Source organism: Notolabrus celidotus, chromosome 24 (genome assembly GCF_009762535.1).
Source record: "Notolabrus celidotus isolate fNotCel1 chromosome 24, fNotCel1.pri, whole genome shotgun sequence".
Classification (NCBI taxonomy): domain Eukaryota; kingdom Metazoa; phylum Chordata; class Actinopteri; order Labriformes; family Labridae; genus Notolabrus; species Notolabrus celidotus.
The window spans coordinates 3,986,017-4,000,795 of record NC_048295.1 but is presented as its reverse complement, the minus strand read 5'-3'; the positions used below and the strand labels follow the sequence as shown (position 1 = coordinate 4,000,795).

The window sequence follows — 14,779 nt, the reverse complement described above, 5'->3', positions numbered from 1 at the left end:
CAATAATGGAAAGTCTCAAGCTGGGATCTGACGCTGCCACCCACTAAACCGCACAGGCAGCTATAGAAACACGAGGACATACCCATGGTAAACACATATGAAATCAATACAACATACAGCAACATGAGACGTGTCTCAGTGAGCAGACATGGTGTGAATAGAAATACGAGAGGTTTTGGCTCATCTACAAACGGTGTTATAAAATAATCAAGCTGTGTATTTCCCTGAGACCTGCGTCAGACCACACTGCCCTTTAGAGAGTCTGACTTACAGCATCTTTAACACTGTGTCCACTTTATCACCCAAAAGTCACATGACCAGCGTTTTAGTTTCTTAATGGCTTTAAAGGCCGGAGGTCATGAACAAATTATTTTCCCAGAAGCGTCACGCGCCGGCTCGCTCATCCGCTGCTTTATTAACAAGAACGTTTCTCCCTCACTTTCCACTCAGTCGCTCCAGTGAAGATTTCCCACTGCTGACCACGCCACATGTCAGGATTTAATTTGAGTTTATGACATAACTGGGTCTCATTTATGGCGGAGAATGAGCGCTCTTCACCACCGTGGCTCTTATTTGTGATTTAGGTTGATGAGGCAGTTGTATTTTTAGAAAACAGTAATTCTTGTCGGGTTTAATTTGGAGAGGACGCATCAGCCTGAGATGTGCTGCTTTGAGGATGATCAATGAAAGATGGCATTTCACATTTCCTTTTACTCTTTCTTATGTTCTGAATCACTAAAAACAATCAGTCAGAGGATGATTTTAGCTCATTTTAAAATAATAACACCATTACGTCTGTAAATGTCAGCAAATTCTGATAAGCTGTGTCCATTAGAGGCTCCAAAAGCCCAAGATGGTGTCTCTGAATGTCTTGTTCTGGCTTACTGACATTCCTGTAAGGAGGCTAACACCGAACTTCCACCAGATCTGTGTCCGGTCCGTCTCCAATCCGGATCTTATGGGTTTCTATTATAGTCAATGTGATAACTTCCACTGGATCCACCCTGGGGGTATCATTTTAGCAGCAGCAGGTTGCAACATGGACTGTAATGGATAAAATGAACATCTCTAGCTGAGGAACAAACATCTGAAACTAGAAACTGAGACCACAACTTATACAGTAGAAACCTTTTTTGTGTCCACAAGCTCAGGATGTTCCTACTCTCTGAATCCTCTGAGCACCAAATGGTCAACAAAGTTAGAAACTAGCTGAACATGATTAAATATTTAAGGACTAAAAAGCGGGACGTTTTCATCAGTAGTTGCTGGAGAGCAACAGAAAGCTTACAGTAGAGGGTAATTTACTTCATGTTAAAAACTGTCAACAGCTGGAAAAACGTTGTGAAAGTGACGTAATCAAGATATCTTTTGTACGAGTGTAACAATGGAAAGGTATCGTGTAGTTAAATGCTTCCCTCCTCTTCATTTGTGCTTTGCTCTGCTTCATTGTGAGACGTTTACACAAGCAAGAAAACAGACCAAGCGACGCTGTGACAATCGTATAAAATGCCAAGGTTAGAACATAGTGTCACTGAGAGTATGACAAACAAAGCGTCAGAGAGTGTCAACAGATGTGAATCTAACGGCTGTGATACAAACAAGAGAAGGGATACGATAAATAACTCCCGACCCATCAGGAGCCACAGCAGGAGAGGCTGCATTCAACTCCCAGAATAATGACCTGCTTCATATTTATTCATAAGCTTGCTCTCTAATAAAGTGACGAAATATCAAAGATAATGATATAGACAAATTAATAAACCTCATCAAGCACCCGCTGATTACACGTGTTTCAAACTCTAAAGGAAAAAAAGAAAGGGTTACTTTCTGAATGTGCTGTGTGCGTCATGTTCCCCGCTACCAGCACCTTGGCCAGATTAATTATCTTCCATCAATTAGAGGAGCGATTATACTCCAACCTCCTTCATATGTTAATGCATCAACTCAGAGAAGGAGAGGGGATTGGTACAGCCATCGAACGGGAGAGGTGTGTGTGAGCGGTGAGTTCAGAGTGAGGTAAACAGTGATGGGATTGATAAGGACATTCTGGCCCTGTTAACATTTTACTGATCACTAAATGAGTTCAGACTGCGGTCGGTATCATACTAAACGGCTCTTTAAAGCTGCTCCTGGTGCGCCATGAGATATCTGCCACCACCAAAAACACTGCTCCCCTCCTTCTCCTCTTTTAACTGATTCAGCTGCTCCTGGAGAACAATAGACTAGACTCAAGTATACAAAATCAATATGTTTCAGCCTTCACAGCATTCATCATGATGACAGACTTGCATACATTATTGGTAAGATGTGCCAGTTTGGGATGCAAAAAAACCCCCCAGATGATTCCAATATTGAAAAGAAAGCAAACAAAGTTTGGTCTAAAGCCTGTGAGCTCATATCGGAGGGACTTATGATGACTTTGCCTTTTCAGTGCGGCTTTGTTTTGATAATTTCAGTTTATTAGCTTGCTAACGCAGCATGGTGAGCATTACTGCCTTCTAGTGCAGAGTTACGTGCTTAATTAAAAAAGTAGAAGCGAGAGAAGTGACCAGAAGTGGAGCAGAAGTGCTGAGGTCCTCTAAACCTGCAGTTTTTCTTAGAACCAGCAGGGGGCGAACATGGTACCCTTTGAGCAAGGCACACTCCAGCTGCTCAGGGTGCCCTCTCACTCTGTCACCTCTCACTTAGTGCAACTCCAAGCATTAGCCAATATCTCATTCCTTTGAATCTTGCTCCTCTCCAGCCCCGGCTCTCCAAATATGGTCTGCCTGTATTTACTTCCTGTACATTATGTTCAAAATCAACTCTGCTATCATTCTCCACAAGTTCTAATGGACACTAGAAGGTAAAGAAGATTCATTTTGAAGCAATATTTAGATATTAACATGTGACTGTTTGCTTCTGCACTTGTATTTAAAGCGGTACAATCCTTTAGGGTTATTGGTGAGTAAGAACAAAACACTACTGATCTGATTAATACTCATCATGATGATTAAATCAGTGGTTTCTTTAGAAGCATCTTTAAAGTAATGTGCATTTTATTGACATGACTTCCTCCACTTGTTCCTGGGTTTGTCCTTGTCACGTTTCTTAAATCTGAGTCTGAAGGATATATGAATCGGCTTGTCCTCTACTTGAAATTCATGTTCCCGACTTGTTCTGCACTTTTTGTTATTCTTTATTGTCTACATTTGCAGAAAATAGCCTTTAGCTTACAAATGCATGGCAGAGAACACAAAGAGGTAAAGTTTCCCATCATTCAAACGCAGCTGCTGAGCTGAGGAAGCAGAATAGTCCCTTTTCATTACCGACCAGTCGCTTTGCTGTGCAGTAATATTCAACAGAAAGCAAGACGCTGACACGGAGTGGCGATATCTTGGAGGAAAGTATTGTTCACTTAAGAGGAATTGGTTTTAAATGTGGAAGACGGAAAGTGTGCTGCAGTGGGAAACAAAGCTGCCAACGTCTGGTGCTACAGAGGGACATGATAAATATCAGGTTAATGCATCTGTCAGTTTAAAGAGGAAGGAAGACATCCTCTCCTCAGCCAGCAGCTCATCCTGTGCTGCTTCAACATCAGAAAAGCAGGTTAACAGCATCAGTCCCAGCTCATTAGCTACAGCCACACTCCATTTTACACACCAACGTTGCTGTTCCCCTGTATATCTATTTCATCACTGCTTCTTTATTCTGCCGTGTTTAATCTGAGACATCAAACGGTGCACCTTACAAAGAAGTCATAAAACCCCAAATTTCATTTAGAGAGACTGTCGCTTCCAATCACCCAGCAAGGGAGCTCATTATGATTTTAGCACTGCTCATTATAATCAAATGGTATCTGACATTTTGTCCCGTCGCACTGCTGTGAGAGGGCCTGTGGGCTGTTGATAAAGAGGGGAGTGACAAGGGTTTTGATGCTGAATTGGAGCTATCTGTGGGCGGTTGATGATAATATTACATAAAGGTCCATGTATACTTATTTTAGATATGAAGACAGAAAATATGCAGATGAAAAGGTCAGGACTGAGCATCAGATCTCTGCAGGGTTAATAAAAACATTTCCCCTTTGCAGGAGAGATGGGAATTAAAACTTAATGCAGAGACTTTATGACAAGTGCATGCTGCATTTATCATCTCCTTGGGTTAAAGTTGTTCAGGAGATTCAATATTTATGCCTTTAGTTGTATAACAAATGGAGGTAGTATCCTCAGTGGGAGCCATATAGGAAATGCTGAACTCTGCTGAACATAACTCGTTCCAAGCTTGTGTGAGGTAAAGCACAGCTACAGTGTCCGCCTGCCAATCAAGTCAGCCACATCCTTATTTGGGCAAAACTTGTAGCTTTAATATCTTCAAAAATAACAGTTAATAAAATAAGTTACCCCCATACAGTGTGTGCCAATAGAGAAATGAGCTATTCAGACCTAAACTGTTGTTCGTACCATGCTATTACGGCCAAATTCCAGCAGTTGCAGCTTGGGCTCAGATCAAAAGAGTGGAGACACTCGTGCATGCTGCTGATGTTAAAGCTCTGGACAAACCCGAAGAGAGGAGAGACACTTCTTTTAAAATGAGGAGGAGGCGGGGCATGTTGGTCCACAAAACACCTGCATTAGCTACCTAGCAAACAACACACCCTGGCTGCAAAAGAAAGATACCAGAAAGATTTAAAAACTCAAGAAGAAAACAAGCGCTGAGATAAAACAGCTCTCCAGATGCAGGAGAGAAAAGTATGAGGATTTATATTACTCTTTGTTACCTGGAGGCAGAACTGTAGCTTGTAACTTAAACTCTCAGTCAATTGGGGTGAAACGGTTTATTTGCTCTCTGCATCTTAAAATGTGCTCTAAAGTGTACCAATAAAATCTCTATCACGACGTAGCCTCCTCCTTCATCACTGCCAACACGAATACAATCACTTTCCACTGAATCAAACCATCCAATGAACAATTATGCATCCAGACATTCTCATTATTACTACATCAAAGGATTCTCAGGACTGAACAAATCCCAGATATGTTGCCTGAAAAGAGAAACATTCACACCTACGAGTTCTGAAGCCGAGGATATTTCTTTCTCAAACATCACAAATGCCGCTCTTCCTGCCATCGCCAAAATCATCAATCATCTTTAGCCACCTGTTTGGAAATGCTGAATGTCTCCAAAGTAGATAGAGAGATTAACACTGTTCCTCCAAGACGACATTTTGAGGCTGACGAATGAATGATTTACGACGCAGCTCGCCGGAGTCTCCGTCTGCGGCTTTAATTAAAGGGAATATAAAGTGTAATCAGGTAGCAGTTAACAGTCACCACCGTCTGACCCTCAAACTCACTGAACGCAACATCCCCCCTCATCCACCTGAAACCTCTTCACTTGGTTTCTCTCTGTCTGCCTAATATCCGGGAATATCCAAAGAGTGTCAGGAAAACATGAGTGACAGGAGCCACGGGATACAGCAGTTAAAGATGACATAGCAGTAACAGAGTCTGTGGAAACTTCAGTAAAGGTACCAGAACGAGCATCAGGAGGAAAGAAGTGGTGTAAGAACATCTCCAGTCTAATTAAGCTGTAGATTCAGTGCTCTGCCTTGCCGTTGTCACCCTCGGCTGTGACACTGTCACTGACAAGCTATCTGTCACCCACTTTAGCTTTCAGGCTTAAATATTTCAGCAGCCCTAAGAAAAAGTGCTGAAGAGGCTATGTGTGAATTCCTCTACTTAGCAATTAAAGCAGCCGAGCCGTCACAGAGACGACGGGTTATTGACTCGGACGCTTTGGCAAAAGGTACATTTTTTTTCCTCGACAACATCCTGAAGCCACAATCTGCAGACAGCGTGCACAAAAGCAGGAGGAACAATGAGAACACCCCTTTGAAATGCAGTAAATATATTTGCATTGAAGCTTCCAGGGTACAGTTACTGACATTATCTCCGTGCCTCTTTGAGTAAAATGCCAGCTTCAGAACGTCAACGACAGTCGAGCAATCAAAGGAGTCGCAGCACTGAGGGCATTTCCTCTTACCTGTGACGGACAGCTCGGTAGTCCTCCGCACCACAAAGCTCCCAAACTGTAATTCACAGGTGTAATTCCCAATGTCATCTTCCCGTACTTCCTTGATGGACAGAGTGTCTCTCCTCCTCTCGATGGTCGGTCTCCACAGCTTTGACTTGCATTCCTTCAAGTGGAAAGAGGAGGAGGAGAATAATGAGACAGGATATTAGAGTTCATACATTTCACCTGATGTCACAGACTTGTGGACCCCCCTACCGGGTTCTAACACATTTATCTGTCTGTACTTTTATAGGCGTTCATCCTGGCAGTGTTGTAAAGGGAAGGATTCTTGTTTAGATTAATGTAAACATCACCAAAGTGAAGTTCTGGGATATAAATATGCCTTATTCTGAAGAGATGGACGAGCATTCAACAGATCTGTCATTCTACTACGCTCTTTATAACCTCCAGACCACCGTGCTGCATGGTCACATGACTGAAAACTATGAATATGTGAACCTCTAATCGTGAGAAGAAGCGACTTGAAACAGGATATATCGTCTGCTTCTGATGTTTCATCTCAAATACTTGTTTCTGTCAAAGTAAAGAAAAACTCCTCACACTTCTCTCTATATTGTTTTGATCTCCTTCTATTATTTTGACGCTTTAACCGTTGATTAATTGATTATTAATGTAACTAATTTTCTTTCATTACTCATCACAGCTGCAGGGTGAGCTGTGGATGTGTTTAAGAGCTGAGTTTAAGGAACTTAAATGATTTTGAAAGCTGGATTGTTATCAGTTTTAAAAGATGAGGATATCACAGTTTAATAAAAACCTCAGGGCTCACATCACTTTGGACGATTCATAACTTCACTTATAATTAAGATTGAAGTAAAGACTATAACTCTTTGTTTGCGCATGCAGGTACTAACTTTCAGGAGCAGCCCAGGCTTCTCTGATTTTGGGCCACAGATCACCTGAGGCAAAAGAAACTGGGGCACTGTGGGTTTACTCCGGAGCTGCGGTCCAAGAAAGGCCTCCCAGAATCCAATCGGCCCCCGCTGACAAAGCGAGAGCCAATAACTGGAGGGTGTGGAGCCCACAGTCATTATCTGCTGTTTTAATTTGATTCAGTGGGAAACCGAAGACGCAGTGTGGCCACTTAATCCTGCACACTTTGCACGCTTGATGAAGCGGCCCCCGGGCTTCACCTATCAGCTCCGCGGAAGGGAGGACATTGGACGCCAGAGGTTGAAATGTGGGCGTTACATCGCACCGCAAGCGAGCGAGCGGTAAACAAGAGATGTTATATATTTATTCTGTTGATGGTTTTAATTTGATAAGTCAAACAGAGGACAGGATTTGAAGCTGATGAGCTGTGAGTGTAGCTGACCTTAGAGAGGTTTCTCTTCGAACTCATGTGAAGCTGCAGGTTCAGTTTCTAATTCTGGGCATGATGGATTTAAAGCAACAAAGAAAAGACAACATGGTGGTGTATCTTACCTTGTACCACACGATCTCCGGCTCCACCCCCGGCTGTAAATAATCCTCAATGCCCTGACAGGTGATGTCTTTGCTCTTGCTCAGCTCGGCCTTCTCGAAGAACCTCATTTTGGAGTTGAAGCAGAGGTCCGTGTCGTTCTCCGCCACCGTGAGAGACATGGACACCTTCATGCAGTATGTGGAGTTCCTGCAAGAAGAATCAAAAAGTTAATGAATCAGAGGGAAGATTAAATGAGTTTGTGTCGTTTTGAAGCCCTGCCAGATGCAGCGGGGGAGAAGCTGCCAGCGGTCCAATCTCAGGCTTCACATAAAATCAGAGTCTGTGCGATCAAAATCTCCACGAGGCTCGTTCATTAGATTTCATGTGGAACGTTTAATGCAGCAGACGGAGCTAGGCAGAAACCTTGTGGAGGGCGATAAATCAATTTCACAACTTGAGGAGAGAAATGTTCCTTTAATGCTGAATGTTGAATCGTAATCTTAAATATGACGTTTTATCTGCACGCTTACAGTTTAAAAAACACGGGGATGGAAAAGTGAAGGAATGGTGAGAAGGGCCTTAATACGCTGTGACAGCTCTGAATGTCAACACTTGAAGATTGATTGAGGCTTTTATTTTCACGTGTTGAGGAGATACAGCGCAAGCTAGCAGGAAACGACTTGCTCCATTGATGTCGTGGCCGTATATATAAAGAAGAGGATTTATAACGTGTATAAAATGTGATGTTTGGAGACTTCATGCTTGCCTGGGCTCACGGATACCACGCTGGAATAAACATTTCATCTCTCTGCTGTACACCTTCAGTGTGTTTGTGCTGCCTCCATCGGGAGCACTTGTCTTGTAAATACTAAACCCATCAGGGTTGTCGTGTGTATCAAGAACCTCGCCGTGATATGATGTACTCCTGCACAGTCACAAGGGAGGAAGAGATACAGCAGCGGAGCATTTATAGCTATCTGTTTGGGTCATTAATGGTACAGCGATTCTCAGATTGGATCTGCTGCTTGAGTAATTCTTAACAGAACATGGGAATCAATGAACGCATCGATCGGCTGTGAAAGTTGTGCTATTTGAAGGAGGGGAACAGAAGCAGAGGTCCGTGATGATCAATGAATTCAATGAGAGCACCTTTTATTCGCCCAAACCGGCTAATAAGACTGTCACAAATGACAAGCCCTGCAAATCCCTCCTGGTTAAGAGACCAAACAAATTGGCAGTGTTTAGTAAAATCTCATTGCTAATTTTCCAACTAAAGCTGGTTACACAAATTGAGCTGAACCAACAAACAATTACAAACATGTTAAATCCTTACATAATTGTGCAGCATTAACAGCCTCATGGATTAGCAGAACACACGCTGGTCTTTGCTACAATGTCGGTAAACACAATCCCTCGCCCTCCGGACTGGCCGAGCTCTCTCTCTCGCTCAGAGTGAGAGTGCCGTTTTCACAAAGGCAGGATGCAAATGTGACATGATGTGGAGATTATCCTAGACAACTTCTACCAGATGGACACCTGTGCAAATGAGATCCCACGGGTGCGCTCTCCTCTTCCCTGTTAAATATTCTGGGCAGCGCTGATAAACTCGCCCTGCCGGAGGAGAGGGAGAGAACTGTGTCATCTGCTCTGCATGAGTGATCGATGGCGTGGGCCAACACTTTGTCCTACGATGTCTTTCCAACATTTCACATCCATCATGACGCCTTTTGAGCCTGAAGAGAGCCTGGTGATCTCTCGGCTTCTCGCCCTGCAGGTGTAATATTCACAAAGCCATTTCGGAAGAACTAAGCAGGGAAACTATCCGCACTCCTGAGACCGCACTGCTGAAAATGAACACTCGTCGTGGACCTCTTCTGCAGCGATAACAAGCTAGGTGATGCCAGGGCATTAATAGGCGAGGGTGTCTGTCAAATGTGTCAAACTGAAGGGGATATGCAATGTCGTGGCAATGATAGATAGCATCCTGCATACATCAGCTGGGGGAAGCGTCAGGCTGACAGTTACTGTATACAGCTGGAGGGCAGGCGGAGGACTCCAGCTGCAATGTGCAAGGTAGGCACACTGGTCATTCAGGAGTTAAAGTCTGCAGAGAGGATTATAATTGGCACACATAGCAGGATTCTCAGGGGATTCAGCATTGGTTAAATTCAGGGGTTAATTCTTCAACAGCAGCAACTGTCGGCTTCAAGAGTTAATTGGCACCAAAGGCAGCCGGCATGTAACCATCAATAAAAGCAGATGAAACCTGGCCGTTATCTGGGTATCTGTTTGCTCTGATATTAAATAATAGGCAGCTGAATTGATTTGAAAGTCTCCGGAGGATCCGCGGCACCTGTGGGGAAATTAATGAACTAACTTAATGAATCTCTTAATTAAAATAACTCTTTTCTAATAGAAATTGGGAGATGAAGTAATTGCTGATTAGTCATTACAGCTAACTTTCAAGGAACAATAACCGTGTGAGGGGATCGTCAAAGCAAAGGGAACACGGCGAGGTAGAAGGTTCAGAGGTTGATGGGAGGTGACGTCAGGACGGGGAAAGAAAACGCCACGACTATCAACTTGTAAGAGACAGCAGCATCAAGGGCTCGACTGGGGAGGTGGACTGGATTCAAACAAAGAGGACTGGAGTCGATGAATGCTCTACTTTTAAGAGTAGGCTTCAAACTTTCCTTTTTGATAAAGCTTATAGTTAGAGCTGGATCAGGCTTGGACCAGCTCTTAGTTATGCTGCTATAGGCTTAGACTGACACACTAGGATCCTATCTCAGCCCTCCTCCCCAATAACTTACTTTAACTCTCCTTATTGCATTAAAGTTACAAACCATAGACCTCGTAGGTTCCTCCTGCTGTGGACGTTCAAGACTCCAGCTGAAACGGACGTGCTGGACTAATGTATTCTGTTTTAAATAGTTTTTATGTACAGCACTTTGTGTTACAATGTCATTGTATGAAAAGCGCTTTATAAATAAAGTTTGATTGTATTTATATTCATGTATATGAAGTCAGGTAAAGGTGATTCTGAACTCTCAAGGCCGAGTTAAACTGAGACTTGATCAAAAATATACAACTTAATTAAATAACAAGAAAGTGGGATATGTACTAGTAAAATGTGTCACCTTACACTTTGAGGTTTTTGCTTTGATGACACTTTGATGAGTGCATTAATTCCAGTGATTCTGATGACTCCATTTCCCATGAGCACCGTCACCTGCTGTGGCCAAAGCATGCATTTGTTGAGGAAGCAAATGCATGAATACAGATCTTCTTTTTATGATAACCTTTCTGTGTTCAAGACAACTTTTATCAGGATGTAAATATGCACACAAGTCCTCGATGTAGAGTTTCTCCGTCTAAAACTTCAACTAAAAATCAGTTTGCTAATCCTGCTCATGCCAAAGAAAATGATCTGAAGAAGAAAAACTCCTGTTCGATAACTTATTCTCACTGACAAACTTTACCAACAGAACTCTGAACAGAGACACAAATGCAGTTTATTTCAACATCAGTTAAAAACTCCTTACTGTGTCTTTAAAAAACACAACTTCTGCAACATTAGCACCCACCAGTCTCACAGCTCTGGCCCTTCAAAGCTCCTCATGTGGAGATTTGTTTGCAGCCTTGTGTTTGTGCACAGAATATCAGAATCCAGACTCCCACATCAGCTCACTGAAAGGTTCTCAACAGTCCTAACATATTTTACCCTGACAAATTTCTGTTGTATTGATCATTGTGCCTTTGTGTTAGCTGGCTGTGTGAGGTTTGCACTTCCTGGTTTGGAAAAAAAAAGGCGTGGCCAAGGGCAGACAGGAGTCATGTGCTGCAGCCAGGTGGTTGGAGCAGACCATGTGCTCAGATTTGACGGGGGGGGTTTAGGTAAAGTTAGTTTGTTTGGTTCACACCTTATATTTTGACTTGTTGATTTGAGTTATGTTAAACTGACCTCTTTTAAAAGTGTAGTTCTTAAAATTTTGGTTTTCTTGATTTTCTTTAAAAATGACTGCTGTGTCTCGTGCCTTTCTGCTCACGTAATATCTCTTTAAGGAACTGTCATAGCTCTCAGAAAGCATCGAATTGTTGGCTTATCTCCAAAATCAAATCAATTCTATCACAAGCTCGTTACGTTGTATTCTGTTTTGCATTTTTAAAATTCCTCCTCCCTGTCTGTCAAAAGGTAAACATTTGTCTATAAAGTTTTTATTATTATCCTAAATTTTAGTAAGTGTTTCCTGTTTCCTCTGAGGTGAAAATGAGTCTCCTGGAATAAGGGATCACTTTTTATCAGAGTAAAGTAAAAGCTAAAGTCAATCACATCGACAGGGCCCGGGATATGACCGACATCACTCCTCCCATACTGCGTCAGCACATAGCTGAGATCAGAGCTGAACGTCCACCCAGCCTACGTCAGGCTGTGGAGGGCAGATGGAAGATCTTTCCTGAGAGAACACATACGCAGCAGGTAATGCAGTTGCAAACTCTGCCGCATGACTCGGAAGAAGTCTGATAGGTCAAAGAAGAGGTCTGGAGACTGAGAGAGAGAATGAGACTGGACTCCGAGATGGCCCAGTTATCTTAAATCAGTATTTTATGGCCCCTTCATAATTTATGGTCGGAGCGAAGGTCACAGTCAGCTGTGGGAAGACTGGAGCTCCTACCTGTAGCACCCGCTCATATCTCACCTGTCAACTCCAGCACCCAGCCCAGGATGATTAAGCACCCCGGCTCCCCAAATCTGACTGCAGGCCAACTTGCTCCTACTTAGCCTCTGTCTGAGAGTGTGGCACTTGTCTCCCATGCTGGAACAATAGACTCCTGCTTCAATTATAATTCATCCCCCCTTCTCCCTCTCTATCTCTTTCTCTCTCTACCCTTGTGTCTGCTTGTGGTTTGTCTCTGTCCCTTCCTCCACCCGCCATGCCACCCTTTTCTTTCCTGTCTTGTAGTACACAGTTTCCTAGAGAGGAACACGCACCTCTGCGGATAATTTAGTTTTGCCACGCTGTGAGAAACACACGCCTGCTCCTGTCTCCCCACTTATATCCACAGAAACGAGGCAGCAAATACAAATTTCAAAATAAAGACCGACTCTGCATTTATGCTGACATTTTAGCAGTCCGTTTTATTCACTCTGCTGACTGTTTTTATGAAAAATACACACCAGGCAGTTCCTTTAACAATGCTTTAAGAACACTGTGAAACTCCTTTTATGAATGCAAATAATGCAGCTGCAAAAGCAATCATCTCACCCCCCAAAAACCCACATAACCCAAGTTATTCTCCAAGCCTCCCCTCGAGTTGTGTGTCTCAAACTGACAGCAGCCCTTCTTCTGCACATTACTCATTCATTCTCCGGTTGAAGCCTTCAGGGAGCTCATTTTCCGTTTCATGACACCCTCGACCCATCGCTATGCTTGCAACCTGATTCCATAACAAGCATAAACAATTTGTCTCCATTGTATTCTCTTCCAACTCCGGCATGACCTTATTCATTGGTCCCCAGGCCATCTGGGTGTAATGTATGAGCAGCCATACTTCCATGCATATCAAACACAAACTGTCTCATCCGAGCAATACAGCGTTCAGAAGAGGCTTGAATCTGAAGACTCTCTCCAATCAGAGCAGGTCTAGACCGTACTCTCTATCCTCTAGGGGAGGATGATGATTTAGGTGTTACAGACTAGTCATGAAACTGTTCCAAAGCCTTACATGTAGAAACTGAAGTTTGGAGACTTGCTAATTTGTGTAACTGCAAACAAACTCAAATTAAACATTAGGCAACAATGCAAAGAATCAAAAGAAGTTTCTGTCCCATGTTTAAGCCACTTAGCCGTCACTCTCCAATCCCTAAGGACTCAGCCAAGCTGTGAGTTCTCTCCTATCACAGTTTGACTGATGGCTGAGCATTGCAGATGTCTCCAGAGACGCTGCAATGTCCACGGTCTACGGGGGACTGGAGAGGAGGAGGGGGAGAAAACAGGGGAGGAAAAGTTGGCCCTGGTGCCAAAGTGATTGTGCTTGGGGAATGGTATTTCTGACATTTGTCTGGCAGATAAAAAGCACCATCAGATATGAGGAAGAGAAGGTCAGTGTCCCTGCTATCAGATAGCAATGGTTTGGCATCTTGTTTGATGACTTGCTCCGCTCAGCGTGGATCAGGAGAGCCAACAGGCGAGATATATGGGGAAGCAGTGCTGGGGATGACACTAAATAAAATCCCTCAGCTGGGGATGCAGGGATATGTAATACGTGTGTTCCTCTTGCTCTACATGGTGTGTTTAAAATTGTTTCCTCACCGATAACACCCCTCCATATATCACATGCCCGCCTCGGATTAACAGCAGATACTAAAAATAAATAAAGAACAAGTGGGCGTATGTGGCGTTCAGCTCAATAACCCTGCAGAGATTATGCCACAGACTCGAGGCGACTCTCCTAGAATAAAACCTCTGCAGCCGGTTTCCCTGTATCCAGAAGCCATTTGAGCCCAACCTAATCAAACGGAATCGAGCATGGGACAAACGTCCAATCAGGGGGAGCGTGAAGGGCATGCACAGAAATTGGCTGAGACCATAATGCAGGCACATGGAGAATACGTTCCAATTTCTTCTCTGAGATCCCAACATACATCAAACTGAGTGCGTGTGTTGGCAAGTTTATCTGGGTTATTGAAAAAATACAACCAATATCCACGCAGCATACCAAATAACTCGTCCCCAGAATATACACTCTATCCTTTTAACATTGGAATAAAGAGGAGATGACTTTTGCTCTATCTTGAAATTAAAGGGACTTTCATATAAAATACTAAGTGCATCTGTAACTCAAAGGAATTTACAGTTTGCAGCTTTTTCAATAAATGTTTCCATAAAAAACTTCAACAAGGTCACAAATCAAAAACGTCCAGATAAAAATGTTGATCAGTCTTCCTTTCATGTAGGTTAACTCAAAATGCATGAGCAGAAACAGAGCACAAGAGTCCAGGATTCACCTGCAGACATGGATTCAGTAAAATGATTCTGTACAAGGCCTTAAATGCACTTTATAGACATGAGTCAGGTGACGGTCTCTGCTACTTTAATTATGCAAAAGTGGAGAACATACAAATGAGAACATTTTAAAAAAGTTGGTTTGCACAATGTTTCTGCAGAATGACCCTGAACCTGTGTCGAGGGTGCGGTGACTCTGCGGGGGGATAATGAAATACATGACCCTATGTTTATCAAATTATGTCGCCTATCTATTAACTCTGTTGTTAATTAATTTAATTAATGAAGGACT

General features: G+C 43.0%; 1 protein-coding gene across 1 annotated transcript in view; it reads right to left on the bottom strand.

Moving 5' to 3' along the window:
• The window catches only part of LOC117807991 (interleukin-1 receptor accessory protein-like 1), a 194,735-nt gene that overhangs the window by 106,823 nt on the left and 73,133 nt on the right, over positions 1 to 14,779 (bottom strand). The window contains exons 4-5 of the mRNA XM_034677361.1: positions 7,501 to 7,687; positions 6,025 to 6,178 (exon numbers count right to left, since the gene is read on the bottom strand). Coding sequence (XP_034533252.1) covers positions 6,025 to 6,178; positions 7,501 to 7,687 — 341 coding nt within the window. The remainder of the gene's footprint in view (positions 1 to 6,024; positions 6,179 to 7,500; positions 7,688 to 14,779) is intronic.